Here is a 22,703-nt window from a genome sequence, read left to right as displayed (position 1 = left end):
TTTCAGTGAAAAGTTAAAGCCTGAAAAAGGCTGTACAAACAAAAAGCATGTAGTAAAATTTTCTCCAAATGCACCATCAGCCTCCAGCAGTTCTGTAGCTCAGGAACGTCTTGAGTCAGACATTGCTTCTCTGTTTAGTAAGTTGTAATGGTTTTGTTTTCAGTTCACTTTTTGTTTTTGTCACTTGAAATTGTGTAAATACATCATAATATGTTACAAATACTATATTAAAGTATTAAATAATCTATTAAAATACATATGTACATATGCATTAAATATGTAGTATGTCCTTGCACACAGGCAAGTTCCATTTTATTTCTGGCATGTAATTTTTTTTATTTTTGGCAGGTAATGGCAGGTGTTTTTTGGCAGGTTATTTTTTCTAGCAAAGCTTAACTTCAAAGTTAAGCTTCAAATCAAAGTTGGCTTGTTATGGGTTTTTGTTTTGTACTGTTTTGTGCTCTTTGCAAAGAGGAAGAAAGCAAGAGTAGGTCTGAGCAATCTTTCAACACTGAACTATCTAGATTTCCAGATAATGTTTCGGAGTGAGGAATGTGGTGTGAAGAGCTCTGCACACTATTGCTGCGAGCTGTCAGCAGCGGGAGGAAGGGGTTTGGCAGTGATCCCATGAAATACAGCTAGAGTYTGAAAGTGCAAAGTCCATTGAGGAGTAGTTCAACATACACTCTGTACAYTGTCAGTTTTATATTTTATGTGATATAAGTGACTAATAAACATTACTTTCACATTTTAAGAGCCCTCATTTTGATATGAAGGTCAAGKTGTTTATATAAAGATGAGAATTTGAAGACTATCTGAAGAGGACAGTTCTAAGGTGAAGTAGATTTTTTTTCYTGACTGATTGAAAGACTGAAGGATACTGTAAATTTGGGATTTGTTGCAAGGAAAGTGTATTTTTTTATATATCTTTTGGACTGAGCTATTCTGTTGCTTTTGTTGAGCTTAAAATGAAGCACGGGGTAGCTGTGATGGCCGTATTTTCTGCTGGCAGGAGCAAGACTACATTTTCCTGTGTGCACAGCAAACAAGATAGAAGTTTTCCTTATGCTTTTGACAAACTTGGTAAGGAATTTTGAATTCTAATRGAGTCTAATGTACATATATTTTTGAATTAGAGATTGTTGAATTATGAAAAAGCTAATGCRTTGTTACATTTATCAACCTATGAAATGAGTATTCATAAAAGAGCATAGAAAGTAATAATAAAACAAACCTGAGAAGTACAGGGGAACTTACTGACTTTGAAGATTTCTAAATCTCATTGAATTTTGTAAGAGTGTTATAGTGATGTTCTTTCCACTCTTAGTGGCAAAATCTTATTGACAAAAACTTAGTTTTAGAGTAGTGCCCTGTATTATTTATCAAAATGAATGCTCGAAAAAATAGATCAGCAGCACAAAGTAAAGATGAAACGGGAGCTTCTTTTGTTGGAGCCTGTGAAGAACGTGTAATCAGAGCTCAAGTCTATGACACTTGAAAAGAAAACCTGTCAACTGAGAATGGCAAGATTAGCATCCCTGCTTGTACTTAAAAGATGAATACTTCTTTTTACTGTATCTTTCTGCAGTCGAACTCTCAAGTGTAGGCATCTTGAAAGCATGCAGTGTGAAGGACTTTTTAAAAAAGCCATCCTCAGACTCCTGGATTTTATAGGAAGAGATGAAAGTCTGCAATTAGGTAAAGGAATGAAGTACAGTGCTGTTTTTTTTAGAGGCTATGGGCAGAGCATGTGGCAAGGGCAGTTCCAAGAGGACACACGCAAGTGTCTCCTGCCATCCGGAGCAGTGAAGCACRGAGCAGGCTGCTGGGCAGCATCTCGGTGCCCTTGAGATGTCCCCAGCCTGGCTGGGTCAGGCCCTGAGCAGCGGCCCTACTTGGATAAGCTCCCTCTGAGCATGAAGCAGGAGCAGGTGACCGCTGCTCATCTCAGGCTGCTTTTTCCTGCGGTTCTGTGTGACAGGTGCCATTGCTYGTTTGGTGAGAAACGATGGAATTCCCATCCAGGAGCAAATAAAAATACTCAAGCGGTTCAAAATACTGKTTTTTTTCAGCAGTAAGCAGCATCCAGTGTTCCACAGGATGGAAGAAACTCCCTAGGGACAGATTTAGGAAGGGGGATTTCTGTAATACGTAGGAAGAGATTGATCTCTGATACAGATTGTTTGAAATTCAGCCTGCAGGTGCAAGACATGATCTCTTTTCCAGATAGCTGGCAATACCTGCGGCTCTAAACACACTGTTCTTTCRTGATTCCAGTTAAAGTACTGACTCAAATTACTTCCAGTGGAAAAGAGTTGCATAGTTTAATTGCGTACTTTATAAAAAGTGCTTCCTTTGATTGGTTTCAAGTACTTCAACAGGTTTTGTTCCCTTGTTTTTTGAGTTATGATGCAGAAGAAGAAAAGTTTGTCATCTAGTGTTTTTTTAACTGTTGATCAATGTATGTAATTTTCTAATCCTTTCTAAATTAAAAAATCCCTCTTTTTGTAATAATTGTAATACTTCATATTTCAGTAATTTTTATCACCCTTCAAAATATTTTAAAAATTTTATAACCCTTTTATCACCTTTCACAGGTGATCAGCATGGTGCTTATTATTCCAAATGAAGTTCCATCATTTTGTTACCTTAAAGGAATTATAGGATTATTATAGTATTTGCTTCTTGTTCCTTGCAGATCCTAGTATTGTGGGGTATGATTGCTTTAAGATGATAAAGTCTTATATGAGAGGATATTCTATACTTTGCATCCATATCCACCCCTGGTAAGTCAAAAGAAGTGTCTCCTGYTTAATGAAAACTATTTTCTCCTCCACCCACATCCTCTTTTCTTTCTTTTTTTTTTCTTCCCTACTGAGTTGATTCTATTTTAGATGAATCAAGTGCTGAATCCAAGTGGCCACAGTCTTAGTCATAGGCTTGTGCAGCCCAGTTTGGAGAACTGACAGTCAGTGTGTGACAGAGCCACCCCTCCTACACCTGCATCCAATGAACATGTCTGTGAAACCACTTATTTGTGGGAGCTGACCTTGTTTTAACCCTAGATGCACAATAATCAAGGTTTTCTACTGAATTCAGAACTRGGATTGTTAATTGTTTAGTTAATACAATGCACACTGGATTTAGAGTGAGTTCAATAATGGCATGTGAATATTCATCACTTAGCTTGTCACTCATCAAAAATTTCCTGTAGGAAATCAGAGTCATTTAGCTTCTTTCTGGAAGTTTTCCAGATTTCTAAAGCCTGACATGGTTTTCCCAAGTAAGTTGACTGTGGAATATTTTCCATTTACTTGAACTTTTCAAACATATTTGATAATCACATCAAGATTCCTTGATTGAAGAGTGTGTTAAATATTTATTACCCAAAAGAGTTTAAGATTGTCATAGTATTCTTTTAAATGTAAGGATCTGCACCGTAGAAGTAAATGATGCTTTTTAGGGATTACACAGGATACAGGATTTAATCCTTGTAAAGTAAGATGGAATGATAGGCTACTTCTCTTCTACCATTGACCGGCAGTGCATTTTGCAGATATCCTGCTTTCTTTTTTTTAGGATATTGGGAATGACATTTAGGATCAGCTACCCATAAATCACCAATTGGAAGCCAATTAAAAAAATACGTTGTCACTGTGGAAGAATATAAGAACTTTTGGAGTGAAGGAATGTCAGCATATTTTGCTTTTAATGAATAAACATTAAGTAAAAGGGAGAAGTTCTCACTTTGTACTAATATTGGTTATAGAAAACCTCTTTTGGCCCTCACTTCTTTGAAATTACTTATGTGAAAGTTCTTTGTACAGTGTGGTGACTGTGTAGGTATTTTGGATCACTCAGRCGCTCTCGGAGCCGTGAGATAACAGTTCTTGATGCCTTCCACCACAGCAGTGGCACCTGCCTGAGAGATGCAGGTTAGGGAGCAGCTGCACACCCGGTGCCAAGGGCTGGGAGCCACTCAGGGACTGTGCAGTGTTTGCTGATCCTGGGGAAAGGCAGCAGCTTGGGAGCGAGCGCTTTCCCTAGGGAAGCTGGTGAGTAGATCTGAAACTGTGCGTGGAGGTGCTGGCTGAGTCACTTTCAGCAGTGCTGCTCTACAAGTGATACGTGCGGCATGCTGGTATGTCAGCCGCTTCACAGCGGTGTTGGGAAGGAGCAAGCTGGTTAACATGCTATTCCTGACATCCTATAGTGTCACTTTAGTATGCTCAGCAACTGTGATAGTATCACTAAAGTATGCTCAGCAACAATAAGAAAAAAAAAATAATAATTTGTGTCAAAACCCAGAATATACATCTCACATATTAAACTGCTGCCTTTGTTCATCTTACTGTGTTCTCATAGATAAATTTCTTAGGATACCTTTTTTTTTTCAGGTATACTAAATCAGTTGGTTTAAATACATATCTGCGTAAGATCAAAATTTGTAATGTCAACAAACAGGTGCCTTTKTTTAGAGAAGCATGTGAACTGACAGCCATTTACTCAAGTGTTTAGTCTCCTGGCCTACGTTTGGCTGGTAGYTTTAATATTTGCTTTTAGGATTAATAGGGAAATAATGACACTATTTGCATGCAGCTGTAAAGTTGTGCCAGAGTGGTTTTTAATCTGTTAATTACTAGAATTTGTAAGCTGCTTAAGCAAAAACTGGTGCTATGAAAAGCCTTTTTACTAGTGAATATTGRGTCTTTTCATTGTGTTATTAATTTTGGGGGTAGCTGAAGGCAATATTTTAATGTTACTAATATCTATAGCTTAGTTTGTATCTTAAATATGTTTGTCCCCTTTCTAAATGAGTGCATTGAAAATGGCAAGGTAAAAGCTAACAAAATTAAATTGTCCTATAATCTTTTTGAATCCAAAGGTAAGTCATCTCAAAGGTGAAAATGTATTTTGATAATCTAAAAAASATTATAATGATACAGAAATTAATGACGTGAGTCTACAAATCATATATTCACAGAACATAATGCTTTTTTTTTAATAAGTGAGCAAATATATCTCATGTCAGTAAGACCACTTACAACTGGGTAACAGTGTTAAGTGTTGTCAGGACTGTGGCCCRTGCCATGCCACATGTGAGACGTGTTACTGTCGAGCTGAACACTGCAATTGGAGAAATGTTGTGGAGAGGAAACCAGCTGGCAGCTTGTGACACAGTGGGGAGGATGACCATGAAAGTGCCGGGAGTCATGGAGCAGTAACTTAAGTGGTCAAGGAGCACTCCAGTTTCCCTGCAATTGTTTTTTGGATAAAGTAACGAAATATCCAGAAAATTGCAGTTGATCCTAACTTGAGACTTGCAAACTCTCATTACCGAAATTTTTTTCTGAATTATTCTTGTCCTGTTCTCATGCTGTGTTTGTGTTTGTGCACAGGCATAAAATAAGCCTTGTGATGGTTAATGCTCTGCAGCAACAGCTGTAGCACGGCGCGCAAGCTTGGTGTTCAGATTTTGTTCCAGAGGAGAGAACTGTGCCAAACATGAACAGTATTTGAGACACTTCAGGACTTTGCAGAGATCTGATAGCATGAGCAAGAAAAGATAACTTTTCCTATATTTGATAGATTTAAAATATCACTATCATCCATGATGTGTAGAAAGCTTTAAAAATAATTATAAATCTCACAATCAGTACTGAATTGCAGTCATGCAACCTCATGTCATTGCATTGCAGTCATTCAGTGCAACTAGACATGGGGAGCCAGGGATCCTGAGAACTACTTTCTTACTCTGTTGTGTCCCGTAAATCTTTGTGCAATTGATTTAACTTGTCTGTCTGTCTATCCTCCCTTCTTGTAACACTGTTTTCTCACAGGCGTAGAGTGGGACTTAAAGCACATAAGTAATTTTGAAACTCTTAGGAGAAAGATGCTAGGGCTGAAGAGTGCTCTTCCTCATATGGTGGTAGGTTAAGTGCAGGGTAGATAAAGCATATGTAGGAGTAATATTCTGGGAAAGAGAATTTTTGGAGGTTCAAAAAGCTTGATCAAGTTATCTTTAATCTTTTTCTTTTTTATGTGGATTTTTGCATATCTTCATTTTAGTCAAAGGATACTTTTATACTTACGTGACAAAAGCCAGTCTTACTCTTTTTCTGTAGGGAGCTGAGAAACCTCCGGAATCTCATGCAAGTAATTTTGTAAATTTGCCATCCCAGATTCCCAACTTAAGCCTTTTGCATGCAGTTTTAGGCATGCTCTGAACAAGACTGTCCCCTAAACAGGTAGGGAACCAAGGAGAATCCCATATTCTGGTTCCCCTTTTAATTCGCAAGATATCTGGGACCACCGTTGGCTGTAGCTCTGTCTGCAAACACAGGCTACACACACTGCTACATTCCAGGGAATGCCAAAACCTTCCTCCCTGTAGCCCTGAGCCTCCGTCCAGCCAGACTGTAGGAAGGRCTGGCCCAGATGACCTTGGAAGATTTCTGCATTCCCAATTGTGATAGTTGGCAGGAAGTGGTTTTGCAAGGACTGAGGTTAGCTAGAGTCAAGCTGTACTTTTATTCTGCAGATTAACCATATCATGGGATTGTAGTGTTGTTTAAGTAGATATGGAGGAAGGGGGAGAGGAGAAGGGAAGTAAAGTTTGAGGAAAGGTGAAGACAAAACAGGAAAGAAAATAACTTGAAGGCAGGACACAGGATCAATGTATCAGGTCGGATGGGCTTGGGTTGCCCACCCTTTTGCAGATGCTGCAGGCAGTGACAGAGTGAGCAGTGACTATGGAGGGAAGGAGAAAGCAGGAGAAAGGGTGAGCTCGATGGGGGCAGTTTGAATCTGGCAGCAATTCGAATCTGCTGAGCCACACCACTTTTGTAATACGTTACAAGATTATACTGAAAACTGCAATTCTTGCTGAGTTTTCCCTATTTGCTTCAGCTTTATCTTATTTATCTGATCATGCTACTAGCATGTCCAGGGGGTAGCAGCTTCTGGGAAACATCCTGACTAAAACTTACTGGAAACTTAAACTTCATGAATTCACATGCTGGGAGAGCAATCCTGGGGGCAAGGCTAGGCTGCAGCAGCAACCGAGGAGCCGGGGGCCTGTGTTTGGCCCTGGGCACAGGGAAAAACCCCAGAGGATGGAGCAGGAAAGCTCTAAAGTTGAGTGCCAGCTRCTCAGGCCTAAGCCGGAGGGAGCTGTTATCAGGGTATGCTCTAAATCCAGCTCTTTCCTCAGACCTGCCTCCCATTCTTTCCATCCAGAGAGACCTGCAATCTTTTCTTCAGAAAGACAGCAAGGGTCACTTAAAAAGTAGGACACAAGGTGTTAGTGTTTCCTTCTTTTGCAATGTGGGAATTAAGGTTCCGTCTGGGAAGGAGGAGMTGTAATTTCTTCCTCTGCCAGAAAGGATTTCAATAGCTCTCCCCCAGGCTGCTGCAGCCACCAGTGCCCCGGTGGGCGGCGAGCATCTGAGCTGTGCTCATTTTACAGAGTACACACTAAATAATAAACAGGAAACAGTTCAGAAATTTGAATGAGAGTCAGGGGATATAAATCCTGTAGTCCTTGAGGTCAGCGTATTCTAAGAGGGAAGCAAATAAATCTGTCTAAAAGCATGACTTCAAAAGTATTTGTGCTGACTGGCTAAACTATGTTAGAAGCAAGTTAGCTGGAATTTTGCATCGACCTTTTCTCCCTGTGACAGGGATTATTATTGATTCAGTTTACCCTAGTTCCCTTCCTAAAGTACAAAGGGTTACTTGTATTTCTGACTACATAAATTATTCTTATTTAGTATATGACATTTTGACTGCATTGGCTCATTCTAAATATCCTTTTTCACTATTACAAATCACATCTATTTTCAGCTATGTAGGTTTTACACMTCAAAAAAAAGGGAAAGAAAACTTAACTGTATTGTCATAGCCAGTGGTAAAACAGTAATGTCAACGTCATACTTTGAAGATGCTAGGCCTCAGTTTTAGTGGGGCTGGCCACACTGCAACAGTTGTAAGTATTTGCCACCTCTGAAAATTAAAGTTTGTAAGTAGGCTTTAGGTGACCTGGGAAGAGGTCTGCTCCCATTCAGACATAAACACTTCTGAATCACTTGGATGTTTTTGAAACATCAGGTTTGAAATTTTTGTTCAGTTGTAACAAACGAGCAAATTAGATTATTTCATTGATGGCTTGCATTGGTTTTATCCACCTCACAAGAGCAGCAGTTTAGACTGTTCTTTTTAGGTTTGGTTTGTTTATTTGTTTGGAAATCGTTCTCTTTCCAGGGCACATGCATACACACACACAAACAGAAAATGCAAAAGTACAGCTCGCAAAGGCTTTTCAGACAAGAGACTTTTACATTTTGGAATGAAAGGAGAGATAGAAAGGAATTACAGTATTAAAAATGTTTAAGTTGAGAAAAGCAGATCATGTATACCAAACTCCCTAGTAAAGTTGAACACATGAAGGTCAGATGCCAGAGCTCTAATGTGAGGGTTTTGGAAATATGGGGGGTTTAGGCCTGAGATTTGCTGGGCTTCATGCAGTCCAATTTAATTCATATAGTCTTCTTTCCATATAGTTTACATCTGATTATTTGATTATGAAAATGAACTCTCCCACGTAGAAGAGAATGCTAGCAATCTTGTTCTGATAAGATACATTTATACAGCACCACCAAATCATTAAACATATAAGGGCCATGTGCTTTTTCTCATTTCTGATGACTGGTCCACTGTGCCCAAGGTTTCTCAGCACATGCTGATAGGCCCTGTTCAGCATGGGTTCATTGCTATCCAGTGTTACTTTAGACTAACTTTTTTGACTTTTTTTTTGAAATTTTGTGAATTTGTATTTATATATATATATATATATATAATATATATATATAAATATATATTTTTTTTTTACATTCCCGTCTTAAAATTGTACTGACAGAGATCCTCACATTTGATATATTTTTTTCATAAGGGAAAAGGCAAAATCTAGTGAAATTTTGGGAAGGAGGCTAGAGCAAAGAGTGCTTACTTTTATATATAGCAAAAGAACTGGTGGAATTGAATAGCTGAAAGTGAGTGTGCATAATTCATTTGCTATGGAATACTTACTGGCAAGCCAATACAGCAAAGTTTAATTTATAAAGTTATAAAGTAGCAGGAAAAACTTGACCGATTTCTAAAATACATTATAGTGGAATCAGTCCTGCAGAACCTTGGTCTGTAAGGCGGCTTTCTGATTATTATATTCCATTCTATTMTATTATATTATATTCTAATTATATTCCATGGAAAAAAAAAATGGTATTTCCTATTTTTTTTTTCCATGGAATATAATTTCAAGAAAGGAAAGCAATCCAGAATCAAAACAGCTTGAGTTTGTTCTGATGCTACTGACATTAGCTGTGAGAAAATATAAACTTTAGCAGAGCATTCCAGGATCACGGGAGTTTTATAAATTTCAAGTCACCTGGAATTATGTAAAACATAACAGTGCAGTATGTTTAAAGTTTTCTTTTTATACAGAGGCTTCTACATGGAAAATCATTAAATACCTTTACAAATTGTCTTTTTACACAGAAGTTTTCATTCAGAAATGAAAAGCTTGAGTGGCTAGGTAGATAAATATATTTGAAAGGAGAAAAATAAATAATTCTGGATGTTTCATTTGGATTTTTAACATTTGTATAGTTTGTCAGAAAAAAAATGTCTAAAATTTTATCCTGAAATACTCAAATATGAAGAAAAAGATTCAGTTATCTTATGAAAGGGGAATTTTCAATTCGGAGTTCCTTGGAGCAGTGGATATCCTGTCATCATGGGGTTGCGGTACTGAGTTCAGAAAGGGCTTCTGGGCAGAGGAGCAGTGGTGGAAAAGCCAGGAGGCAGCTGGGTGGTACCAAAACTCAAAATCACACAGCTTCTCCTCTGAGCTTCTCCATACATGCACCTCATAAAAGCTTTTAGCTCTTAAGTTTTATCAGTAAGTTTCCTATATCATGACATTGGTCTTTAATGTACTGGTAAATTCTGAACTAAAGCAAAAAAAAAAATGGTTCTGCCTAGATTTTCACAGATAACGTGCTATGAAGAATTAGTGGGCAAAATGGTAATTCCTTCCCACTTCCTATGAATTAATTAAAATATCACATCAGAATTTCCATTCATTTATTAGAAAGACTGTCTATGTAGATATATAGGCCTGTGTTCCCTCTTGCTTTACCTCCATCTGCACAGACTTTTCTGTGCAGAGGTAGTAACAATCCTTCCCAGCTGATCCATTTTACTTGATTTTCAGATACTAATTTTACTTCATATTCCCTCTAGTCAGCAATAGATACAATTTCTGTGTTTGCTTTGGTGTATTTTTCAGGAAGACATAACTAAYTGTAGAAAACCTTTTCCACTGTTACAGCTTCAAATAATTTTACCTGGCTTTTTTTTCTGTGTAAACCTTTATTTTATTTAACATATGGTGCCTTTAACAAATAAGTCAGTTTTGGTTTTCCAAGAGCAAATAACTTCTGCTGGAATATTATTACAGGATCTTCTTCAGCATGATGTTCAGCTGGTTGTTAGTTGCCAGATGTGACACCCAGGAATACAGGATCATGTAGAATAATTCCCGGCAGGAGGACCCTGCTCCATGGAGACCTCAGTCCCCACACAACTTAGCCCAGTACCTGTCCTTGATCCCCACATTCATCTAAACATAATCCACTCCTCCAGTGAAAATGTACTGGAGACACCTAGTTTGAGAAGATTAATCTTATTTCCTTGGTATATAGAACTTTTGAGTCATCACCACTACTTGTTTGAGGAGTATTAAAGGTAAGCATCTTAGTTGTAGCTACACACCCACACCAAAGTTTTTATATAAGATTATAATTAGCATAAGAAAACCTGGTGCATATTTGTAGAGCAGGTGCAAGTGATGTCTCATCTCTTCCTGAACAAAAGGTTAATATATTCCCACAAGTAATTTAAAYTAAATCACCTAATCTTATTGCTAAAAATGATGTGATTGTAAATTTATATAAATGAAAGTTAGGAAGATTCAGATAAATGCACTGTAATTATTAGATAATATTCAAAAAGAGCCAGGAAGATTTTTCTTTTTTTCTTCTTTTTTTAAAGAAAATTTACACCACTAACTAGTAGCAATTAATTTGCACACACTGCATTAATTTAAGACTTAATTATGTTGTAAAGTTTAAGCTGAAGTATGTATGGCACATGCAGTGTAGGAGTGTGATGTAACAAGAACTGTAGCTCATGTTTTGACTTGTGGATTTAAAATCTAAGTGGATTTGATGTAAATGCAAATCCAGAGGATCTAAGTTTTATGACATGAAACTCTGTTGTGGAAAGGGAAAATAGCAACTAAGTATAGAGTATGAATGGTATTGGTAGCCCTAGATGTATTGTACAAATTTTATTACCTCYGTTAAAATTTTTTCAAGTATGTATTTAATGATAAGTGATTAATTATTATATTGAAAAGTACGGACACTGTGGTAAACATTTCTTAGCAAATGGTCACCATGAAGAGACAAGATGTGAAATGTGCCTGGGTAATAAAACACRTGTGTGTGGGCACGCGCTCAAACACAGCAAAGGTGAAGAACTGCTTGGGAATTTAACCTTACTGAAGAGTTTGCCTGTTGTGGATGTCTCCTGTGTGGAGATTTTCCTGTCCTGTGAGGAAAAGAGCTTTGCAGTTAAAGGCTCATCAAGCCATCAGTGGATTGCTTCATTCCACAAAGAGGACAGGGTGACAAGGTGGACAGATAAAAACATGACAGAGTAAAGGAACCAGCAGGCCAGCCTGGGTGTCCTCATGCACTTGGTGATGGTGGCCCAGGTGTTCGTTCCCCAACAAGGGCAGGCTGGACACTAAAATGGGAGGGATGAAGTTCTGCCAACCATCGGTGCCCTGCTGCACTTTGCCRTGGGCTTGAGGAAGCCTTGAGGGGTGAAGCAGTGAGGGGATCAGTTTTGCTGAGATCTTAGTTACTGTATATTTACTAAGAGGAGGCATTTATACTCTCTTCATAAGCCTTTGTGAAAGACAGAAATTTCAAAATTTTGCTAGAAATCTTTTGTTTGATAGATTTTTGTTCYATTCTGTTTTTTACTCTCCTTAGAAACAAAACATTCTGAAATTCTTTTGCAAAGAAAGATTTTATTTAGACCTGATTTCACAGAGTACTTCTAATTGAATAGAGCTATAAATTCTAACAGAAATTAGTTCTATCAAGGTTTCTCTAGYACTTTTTGCTACACTCATTCGAAGACAGACTTAGGCATTTGTGAATGTGGAGAAAAAATATTGGTTGTATGATCCTCTGAGATATGTAAACTGGCATTGGCTTTAAAAAGTAAATGAAACTATGAAAAGCTAATCCAGTCAGCCGTTGAGACCAGATATAAAAATAGGCTCAAGCTTATATTACTTTCTGTGCATAAATGCAATATGTATACAAATATATAGAAGCTGGCATAGATTAAAAAAAAGATTTAGCTGTGCTATAATTAATAAGCTTTTCTTAACATGACAGAGATTAGTTATGTTAGTGTATTTAATCTTTAAACTCTCTAGGCATTAATATCTCCTAAGTATGATTTACATGCACAGAGAATCCATTAGGCAAGGAAGTGGAACAGGCTGCTTTGATCACTAGTGTGAGGTAGTGATTACAAGGCAAGAAGGCCAAGGGTGTAAGATGCGTGCTGGAGATTTTAAAACCTAAAGGGAAGGCATTAGTTGCTGCGGTGTAATTTATAAAGCTGTACACAATGCTACTTTYTTCTGAATAATAGTACAGAGAGAATGATTTTCCCTCTTTCTTGGGGTGATTTTCACAAAGGTTTGAGCTTCACAATAAGAATCAAATGTAATTACCTGTACTGTAGTAAAGCTCTTTGATTGGGTATTGCTTAAAAGCTATTAAATTATGCATAATCCAGCAATTTAACTTATTTGCCAATCAAAAGGAATACTTCAACTGTATTTGTTATAAACTTCACTTAAGATGCTTTTCTGTGTTAAGCAATGCTATGTAACTTTCTATAATTAATTTTTGATTAGAACGTCTTAGTTCTGGGGTTTGCTAAAGCTTCCTTGTTCCTAGGCTGCCAGAGCAATGGGAGGATTCACGTCATACAAGAAATCTTCTCAATAGTGTAGAACTGAATATATCGTTTTCTTCTCCAGAATTAATGCCGAATGGGAATATGACTACGGTCACCTTTCTAACATTTCCTGTAGCAGGAACTAACTTTCCTTTAACAAACAGTCCTTCCATTAAATAAAACAAACAAAAACTCCAACAAGAGCAAACAAATAAACAAAATCCCTTTTTGCCTGCTTACATTGAACGCTGACTGTCAGAATGGATAAAGTTTGTGGAATTTCCATCTTCAAAAATGTTCAAAATTCGGCTAGACAAGGCCAACATTTGAGCTACTTTTGATCAGGATGTTAAACTATTGACACCCTGCCATCCTTTCTGGCCCTTTCTATGACCTAGCCCAAAGAAATCACCTCTTGGGTTTTTTAGTGAGAAGCAGTGAGATATTCTTCCTTCCTTGTTAGTTTCCTCTCTCTATTTTTGACAATTATGGAAATTAACACTTTGTTATCTTTTTTTTTTTCAGGTTTTTCTGCAGCATGCACTTGCTGTAGCAAAAGTTGATAGCTAAGCTGGAATCTCCATTAAGGGGAAAAATTGTCAGGCATGGTAATCTTTTGAACTGGGAAAACAGGTAAAGATCCCTTAAAATCTCTGCTTTAGAAGAGCTTGCTTCCTTAAATACAGACAAAACTCTCTTTGGGAGCTTTCTTTAAACTTTCTCTACGAAATATGTTCTCCGTTTCTCCAAAAGGAATCATGGCAAATCATGAGCAGCACAGACTTAAAATTCAGAAAGGCTCTGTCAGCTGCAGTTAGGATGTCCTTGCTTTAGACATACTGCAGAAGGTATCTGCTGCCCCCTTCAGGATTAGAGAAAATATTAATTTTTAATCACTAATTCATAGCACTTTATTCCTTTGCACTTTTTTTTCCATGAGGAGGGAAAGAGCCCTAAGAACCATAGCGATTGTTAAGTAAGCAGTTGTTACTGTTTGATGCTAAGTGCAATAGTCAAAACTGAGAAAAAGGCCTTGGAACCAAGGCTGGGGACTAGGATATGGGAAACAGGGAAAGCAAATCAAGTTTCTGGACTGTATTTATGAAGTTCTGGTTAAGTCAGTCCAACTGTGAGTCAGGCCTTCCTATGCAAAATAGAACTGACACCTGTCTCACCCTTCATCTTCATTTCGGTCCAGAAGAAGCTTCTGTAGGAAAGCCCAAAGTCAGATCTCTAAAGTACTTCTCTGCCTAATGCCTATTTAGGGAATAATGCAATTAGATTTATATGCCTGAGGACACTTGTGTGTATAGGCACCGCACAGTGCCTATATGTTCAGTGTATGGAGCAAGAACAGCTCCCTCATCTCAGGTGAAGTTTAGTATTGCTTTCAAAAAGAACTAACAGCAAGAGGTTGGTACAATGTAGACCCATCAATAAACTAACAAAATCAATGTTTTGTTTCACATCTGCTCATGCAGTCTGCCATAGGCTTGTACTGCACAAAGAAGCATAAACAGTTTCTGTAAAAATAAATAAAAACTCTTAATTGCAGGTCTCTGCTACCTTGCATCTCTCATTATGCTTTCCCTGGAAGCTGTCAAAATTCCYTCTATATGTATAAAGTCTTCATTTGTAAGATGTAGTTGTAACTCTCAAATGCACAAGCATATCCTTTATGTCTCCATGCTGTTATTTCTTGTGGGTTTTCCTTCTCCCCCTTTTTAAGATAGGAGAGCAAAGATTCTAATAGTTCTGCTCTGTTATTCAAATAAATAATTTATGACTTTCATGCAGTAACATTCTGGTTAATCCTATTGCTACTTGTAACGCAGAACTGACGTGTTAGATACTGACTACATGGAGGCATCCCTTAAAGGATAAAGCTATTGGAACAAAGTTAGTATGTTATGTGTGGGATGTAACACGGTATATTTTAAAGTCTGTGTTTAGGAGATAAGAATTGATTTAAAACAACAAYAACAACAACAAAACAGACTGTTTTAAGCATTTACTGTTCTTAGTGCGTGGAGGTAAAGAAATGACATTTATGCAAAGTTACTTTGTACCAGTCTTCAAGTTTATTAAGATAAACTGCTGAGAAGAGCAAAAATAAATATCAGGTTTTCATATAGCGATAGGGCTTTATTGTTTTCCTCACAATTTAAGCAAAATGATTACAGAAGATGAACAGAAATACAGATTTGATGGCATACATACATAAAGGATCCCAAGGAATGAAACCTACGTACTTTGAAAGGGAGTGGGTTTTTTTTTTTTTTTTTTGACACTGAAATAGTAATTTTCTACTTTGGTGAATCTAAACTCCTAAATCTCCTACTTGATGCTCTCAGATGCCCCAAAACATGCATTTATTCTATTTGCTGTCCTGTCTGTACTCATTTTGCTGTTAACAGTGAAAAGAAAAAAAAGAAAAACTTCCAATTTTACACACCCCAGATTAACAGCATGCCAAAGGAAAATTAGAAATCATCCTTGAAGTCAAATTGAAATCAAACAGATACGACAGAAGAATCCTCCTGTTCACTGGCATATTACAATCCACTGAAAAGTAGTGCAATACATCACTGAGGTATGTTGAGTTTTGCTTTTGTTACGTCGTTTGTTTTTTCAAACCCTACAAATTTGAGTTTATCATTCCCATTCCTTGGCACTCAATGATGTAAGCATCTTTACTAGGATCTTCCTCTTCTGATTTCGTTACAGTAAATTTGGCCTAGAACAAATAAGATTTAAAATATTTGTCACTAAACATGTCATAGTATACATATAATTTACACGTTATATATAAAAATATATAAATAATATATATATAAAAAACACGTACAAATCATCAATATCTATTGTCTGATAATCTATTTATAGTCTGGGCATTTTGAGAGATTTAACTGATCTCATTAAAAACATTTTAAATGAAAGTGGTAAAGGAATCTACCCACTCTAAAAGAATTTAACAATAAAAYGTTCACTTTCTATTAGTAAACTCCCATATAAAAATTGTAGCAATTATTTTATCACTGCTTGTCCTGCATAGGGAAAGCTCATTCCACAAATACTGCTAAAATGGACMTGAGTCTATACAACTCACACTTCCTAGTACACATGATGACAACTGATTGGCAGAACTTCCTCAAGTTTTGGACTCACCTTTGTTAGCTGCTCTGCAAAGTGTATAGCAGTTTGAGTATGAAGTGTAACTGGTCCACTTTTCACTTTGGACACYCCCTTTGCTAATGCCATAAAAATGATCAGCTAAAAGAATAAAGGTAATTCTTTAATAACTGTACACAGCAAAATCAAGAAAAAAAAAAAAAAAAGTGAAACAAAAACATGCAAAACCTCTGTAAATGAAAATATGGTTCTAAACAGTGAGATTGTGCTGAGTAGTCCACAACTGATGTAGGMCCCTGCACTTCACTGTTAAAATTTCACAAAAGTACTTGGTACTGAGTATTAAGAATGATCCAAGATTCAAGAAGCTTGGGAACTACTACCATTGTAACTACCGCTGGTCCATCACAGAAGGGACACTACTTATCCACTGTCAAGTTTGTGTCTGAATTGCTGTATAGGATAGTGTGTCTGTGTGTTATGGGTGTGTATTTGGGGTGTCTTTATTCTTAAATGTAGTTAGGTGAGGAAGTCAAACAGGAACACCTACTGGACATTTTCTCTAATGGCCTCTCTTAATTTAGTCTTTAGCATATGGGAAGAGAACTCTCTTCTTCCTCTGCYGTATGGCATGGTTTCAGAAATAGCAAGTGCTGAGTAGGAGGGAATTACTACAGTTTAAATTTAGAAATCTTCTTCCTATTTTTCCACTGTTCGGATTTGAATTCTTTACAAATAATACATCTATTCATGTCCTTGCTGTAGTTCAACTTCATCTAAGGCTATACAGGAGCCTTACTTGGTCTTGCAGAGAGTCATCCACAGCGCCACCATGTTTAAGATTTTTAAGCAGCATCTCTGCAGCTTCAATGCCAACTTTGTCAGAATTCTTTCCTAGAAGAGAAAGAAATCCACATGATTAAGATATGTCCAATTATTATTATTATTATTATTTAATGGGTAAAAAATACAGAAAATCAAGGAGTGACAAATAACCTGTTAAATTTGATTTTCATACTCTTGCCTTCAGCGACCCCATGTAAAAAAAAGTCTTCTCTTATGATGTATAGTTCATACTCCCTAAGCAGAGGCCTGTAGTCTCACATGCACTTAGATTTTACTCAAACCAATTACAGTTAAAACCCCGTCTATACCTTTTAATCTAGGCATAAAACTAAACTGAGAATTCTTTTCAACTTGGTGATCTTAGCAATCCATACAGATAAAAGGTGAGTTTAAGAACTTGGTAAATTTTGACTATGCAAAGGCAGCTTAGAAATCAGAGTCTAAAATCCTATTAAACAAAATCAAAATCTGCTGATTTTCACTGTCCTTTATTATTGAGTAACATCCAATTAAAATGAAACTCAATCATAACTTTGGATAGATAATATTTGAGATTCATTAATAGTACATTAAGTTAACCCTGAAACCAGTGTACTTCACATGACTCTTACCTCTCTTGCCAAGTGACGACCCAGCTAACAAACAGCCTGTTGAAGTCTCTGCTACAATGCTAAACACAAAAAACAGAATCCATATTAAAAGTAGGTAATTATTCATGCTACATCTTATTTATAAGAAAAGTAATCATGAGATTAAAATTCTCTGCTTAAAAACAAAATACATTAATGTCACTGTCCTCCTGCAAATGCCCCCATGTCAGGTGTCATTACTGTCCTGTTCTGTTGCAGATCAAGAATTCAGTGAATGGCAGTGTTTGTGAGATATTAACAAAGCCAAAAACAGTCTTTTACACTTTTCAGATTTGATTATTTAGATACTTATATTAAAAAAGGCTAAATCTTCTTAACATGTTGTTATTACACATTTATAGAATAGCTTCCCTTTTTGAACATGTTGGGGATTTTGAAATGTCTTAATATATATTCTTGCTTAAGAAAAAGAAATGACTTTTTTTGACTACTGGTGGGTCTTGAGAAGATGTAGCTAATGAGGTAGCAACTCTACAAGACAGGTATTAATAGAAAGTTTTGGTTCATCTTACATTATTCCACTTCCAGTCCCAACAGCCTGATCRTCAGGTTCTCGAACTGATTGAATGTTAATGTAAAGATCCCTGATTTCTTTTCTGATGCATCTCACTGCTGCTGCTGCCATGTCTTTTGCCAGCTATCAAGGTAAGAGAAAAAAAACTTAAGTTATACTATCATGATAATACTTTTTCCTCATAAGCCTAATTATTATCATAGGATCCTTTATAAAGTCTCTTCTGAGAATTTCCCCAATGGTGTTAAGGTAATATGAAATACTAAATAACTGATAGTTTATAGTGCTGACTGTAGTTGCTGTAGTGAATTATAGTGATGTACACAGAAGCTTTAATACTAATAGAATTTCAAGACTTTCTTTTCCCTATACCTATGGATAGAGATTTAATTTTAGCTTTACTTCAAGATATTAAATTGTAAGAAAGTGATTATGTATAGGATATATTCTGTACGTCATAATATATAAAATAACAATTTTAGATTGTAGGCAGCTGAGAGCCAATTAAGTTTCTCAAAAGGGGGATCCAATAGGAGAAAGAGATCCTAGTCCATATGCATAGTTTTGGAGATTTTTAACACCAAAACCAAGGATCTTCAAAAAAGTAACTATCTTCTCTCCCTTCCTCAAATGCTTCTACCCTGTGCGTGTGAGAACAAACTCTGAGGTGATCCAGTCACTCATTCCTGTAAATATAGACAGGATAGGAACAACAGAAAGCAGATGTGAAAGGAAGCAAATTCATTTTTGTTTTGTATTTGCCTAATCTATGCTTAACTTGTTTGTCTGGTGGCCTTAGAAATGGTTGAAATGTCTGATTTAATCTGATATCTGAATATTGCTAGTGCACTTCTATGCACAATTTCAGATTTAAGATAATTCACGCAAATATGAGTTAYACTTAAATCAGATTTAAAATGTCCCAAAATCTATGGTAAAATTTTCCCAATAGGGAAATTTTACGGGCATCATTCTCATTCCCTGTTTTAGGTGCTACCATAATGTTAGGCAAACTTCGGGTTATTTTATGGCCTGAAAAAAATGAGTATCTTCAAGAAGGTTCCTTTGGTTTCTATGTGAAAGTGCTTAATACAAGAGCAACAAGGATATGTTATGCACATTACATATAATTCAAATATTTGTAATATACATACACACATAGGAAAGTTGGATGCTTCCAGAGTTATCATCAGTACTCACTTTTATAGGCAGAGCTCCAGCAACAAATGCTCTTCCATATATCTTGGTCACAGTGCCACGTTCTGTGAGGTTTATTGGGCTCAACTCTTTGACTGGTGACATTTGGACTACAACTTCACCACCTCCTTGGGGATAGTAGCCCCTGTTTAGAAATAATAATCAGACATAAGTAAATGTGAAGATAAGAAAGTAGCAAAAATGCTTCACATATTTTATTACACATTTTATATTCTCAGGAACTACATATATGAACTTTGCTCATGTGTGTCTTTGAAGTATTTCTATCAGAAATATGTTCTTTAACAGGATTAGCTGCCTAAAAATAGCTTAATGCATTTCTTCTTTTCTACAACTTGACAGTTTATTATTTCTGTTGAGACATACCTAAATGCAAACCTCGGAGGCAGGAAATAAGGGTCTTATATAGGTAGTGTCATAAAGAACATGTTGTTGTGAGTGTCATTAATTTCCTCATGATTGGTTTCCTCACGATACCCCCTATTACACCACCAGCTGCTTCACTGTCCTTTTGCATTTCTTCTGGGCTTTGAAAGGGAGCCCAAAATATTTTGTTGGGTGCCTGGACTCTCTACAAGTGCAGGAGGATACACGTAACTGCCAACTCAAAAAGCTCTGCAATGGAGCTTGCTCAGCATGTGCTTCCCTCTGAGGTAGCCAATAGGAAATACCAAAACACAAGCTGGAGATGCAGCAATGGAAAAAGGCAGGAAAGAGCTAAACCACATTCATCATGGGGTGGCAATACACTTGGAAATGCTAATGCAAATGAATTATTGTATTACAAGTTCATCCTTTGTCTTAATTCAGGACACCTTGTAATGTGCCCATGTGATCAGGCAGTGGCTCCGTAAGGCCCATTTTTGCCACATGATTCTTCAGCTCACCTCTTTCTTATGTCACAATTGAACGTGAAATTGAACTTTTCAACAATTGGCTTGAAAACCTGAAAAATAAAAACATATATAAACACAGACTGAATGCAGTCAATATTCTGGATTTACCACTTCCCACCATTCTATTCAGTCTTCATAAAGGAATAAAAACAAAGAGATGTTCAACAAAAATATTACAGGTACATGATTAAAAAATTGTGTGTGTGTTTGTGTGTGTGTATATATATATCATATATATATATATATCAGTCCTATGCATACAGCTTATTTTAGGCTTTTTATTCTGAATGTAAMCTTATGTTAAAGGATTCTTAGGTGGGAAGAAGAAGAAAAAATCCTACAGAATTTCAGGAAAAAAAGAATCTATTTTAAGTGAAATTATCTTTAGTAATTAAAACCAACAGAAAGCTGTTGTTTCAGGCAACTCTGAGAGGCACGGATTGCTCTTAAATATAATACATTAATAGTGTAATATTTCCATGCCAAACAGATTGGTGTTCACTTCAGCAGTTTACCAAGTAAATATTTAATTTCACAGTTTAAATTTCAAATAAAATTACAGTAAGAGCAACAAAAGTACAATAGCCACAGTGCATACATATGTATGAAAGATGCATCAAGCCAAAGAAACTTCCCTACCATGAGTGTGTAGTCTATCTGAGGAGCCATCTCAGCATTAGTCCCACCTTTTAAATGAAGTTCTGATGGGGAAGCAGCAAACAGCACACAGGGCATTGCTACCTGCATCAGTAGGCACACGCTCCTAGAAATAATCACAGTATTCTCAAGTGTCACATTGCCATAATCCACATGGAACTGCGAGGTATCAAACGCAAATGGTGAGATATGTAAGCATCTACCTTTTATCTATTAAGTAAAATTGGTACTTTTAAAAAATACTGATTTAAAACTCTTAAATGCTCATAGCAAGACTAATACAAAACATTTCTTTCTACAGTAGCTGCATCTTTAAAATTTTCTAAGTTAATTCTAAATTAAGTATATTTTTGCTACACAATTTTATTGTTGAATCCTTGCATATTCCATAGGTAATAAAGCCTCCCTGTCAAATTGATGTGCAATTACTAATCCTTCTGCAATGTTGCCTTTTTGTGTCATGTTTAAGTAAAAGGCAGTAACCTGTTTGTTTATGCAAAGAGAGAGACGGAGAACAGTGGACAGACTATGTCTCCCCTTCTGAAAGATGAGTATCGCGTCCCCCTACCACACGCTCAAAGTCGACCCTATTATTGTAACTAATTCAATATTTTATTGAGCAGACTACCCGCAAATGTAGCGGTTTGTATGTTTTGCCATGGTTCCGAGGCAGGCAGGGGGGCAGCAGACGTACCCTGCTGTTTTGGTGTCCGCCAGGTGGGTTCCACCCTTGATCTTCCCGGGGGTGAAGGTGATTTCCGTGGAGCCGATCTCTCCTCCCTCCAGCTTCCCCTCGCACAAATCCCGGATCATCTCCAGGCCCATCAGATGCTGAGGCCTTCAAGTCATTAAAGACACGTGCAAGTAGCAGTATTCTCATTACATTGAAAAGAATTACTAAATGTTAGTAATTACATGGAGAAGAATTAACTAAATGTTAATGTTATGATTGCCCCATTCAGGCCAAATAAGCTTCAGAAACTCAATCTTGCCCCAGGAGTATTTCTCTTATATATTATTAAATATATATTAGAATTATATTAAAATTATATATGATTATAGCAGAATTTCTTATACCACTATTTTCTTTCATATGCTATTATGATACTGTTTTTTAGTCCTTCTCCTCAGWTCACGGGCACCAAGGGACGAGCATCTGTTCGTTTATCTGTTGCAGGGGACCGGGGTCGCTGCTGCTCCCGTGTCACCWGAGCCGTGTCCTTTCCATGAGGACGAGGATGCTCCGCAAGGTAAAAAAAATCACCCAACGGCCTCCACCTTTCTCTGCCTTAAGGGCTACCAGTCTGACAGYGATGCTCGCTGCTCCGTTACGTTATTTATTGATTTGCTTTTCGCATCTCCTCCCGCCCGCTCGCGTTACCTGAGGCCGGGCTGGCTGCGGCCGGCGCGGATCCTGCGCACGCGCAGCGGCAGCCCGCGCAGGACGCTCAGCGCCGTGGCCACGCGCAGGATCTGCCCGCCCTGCGGGGAGAAAGAGCCGCTCAGGCGGCGCCGCCCGCGCGCGCTCCCGCCGCCCGGCCCGGCCCGGCCCGCGCTCACCCCCTCCATGACGCCGCCGTCTATGTCCACCCGGTCGCCGTCCATGGCGGGCGGCGGGACGAGGCGCGTCCCGCGGGGAGCAGCGCGCCCGCGCCGGGCAGCGCAGGCGGCGAGGGCGCG

The 22,703-nt window shown here is 37.6% G+C and overlaps 2 protein-coding genes and 1 long non-coding RNA gene across 3 annotated transcripts in view; 2 read left to right on the top strand and 1 right to left on the bottom strand.

Moving 5' to 3' along the window:
- Nucleotides 1-926: 926 nt before the first annotated feature.
- LOC112946251 lies at nucleotides 927-13,654 on the top strand. The gene is made up of 3 exons (XR_003249191.1): nucleotides 927-1,083; nucleotides 2,699-2,786; nucleotides 13,636-13,654. It is a non-coding gene; the product is annotated as an uncharacterized LOC112946251 (long non-coding RNA).
- A 1,573-nt stretch (nucleotides 13,655-15,227) lies between these two features.
- On the bottom strand, nucleotides 15,228-22,628 carry RTCA (RNA 3'-terminal phosphate cyclase). Its single transcript, XM_026038027.1, has 11 exons — nucleotides 22,584-22,628; nucleotides 22,405-22,505; nucleotides 21,718-21,861; nucleotides 21,006-21,129; nucleotides 20,358-20,416; nucleotides 19,453-19,594; nucleotides 18,251-18,375; nucleotides 17,700-17,758; nucleotides 17,042-17,136; nucleotides 16,279-16,383; nucleotides 15,228-15,847 (listed from the first exon to the last, which is right to left on the bottom strand). Exons 1-11 carry the CDS (start codon nucleotides 22,626-22,628, stop codon nucleotides 15,749-15,751), a joined length of 1,098 nt encoding a protein of 365 aa, XP_025893812.1. The 3' UTR covers nucleotides 15,228-15,748.
- Nucleotides 22,169-22,703, top strand: part of DBT (dihydrolipoamide branched chain transacylase E2) — a 12,443-nt gene continuing 11,908 nt past the window's right edge. The window contains exon 1 of the mRNA XM_026038001.1: nucleotides 22,169-22,273. Within this exon, the coding sequence (XP_025893786.1) occupies nucleotides 22,250-22,273 (24 nt within the window). The 5' untranslated portion in view covers nucleotides 22,169-22,249. The remainder of the gene's footprint in view (nucleotides 22,274-22,703) is intronic.

This window comes from Nothoprocta perdicaria, unplaced genomic scaffold (genome assembly GCF_003342845.1).
Source record: "Nothoprocta perdicaria isolate Ctin4 unplaced genomic scaffold, notPer1 scaffold_20, whole genome shotgun sequence".
NCBI lineage: Eukaryota > Metazoa > Chordata > Aves > Tinamiformes > Tinamidae > Nothoprocta > Nothoprocta perdicaria.
Note: the sequence above shows the minus strand (reverse complement) of the source record. Positions and strands in the feature narration are given on the sequence as shown.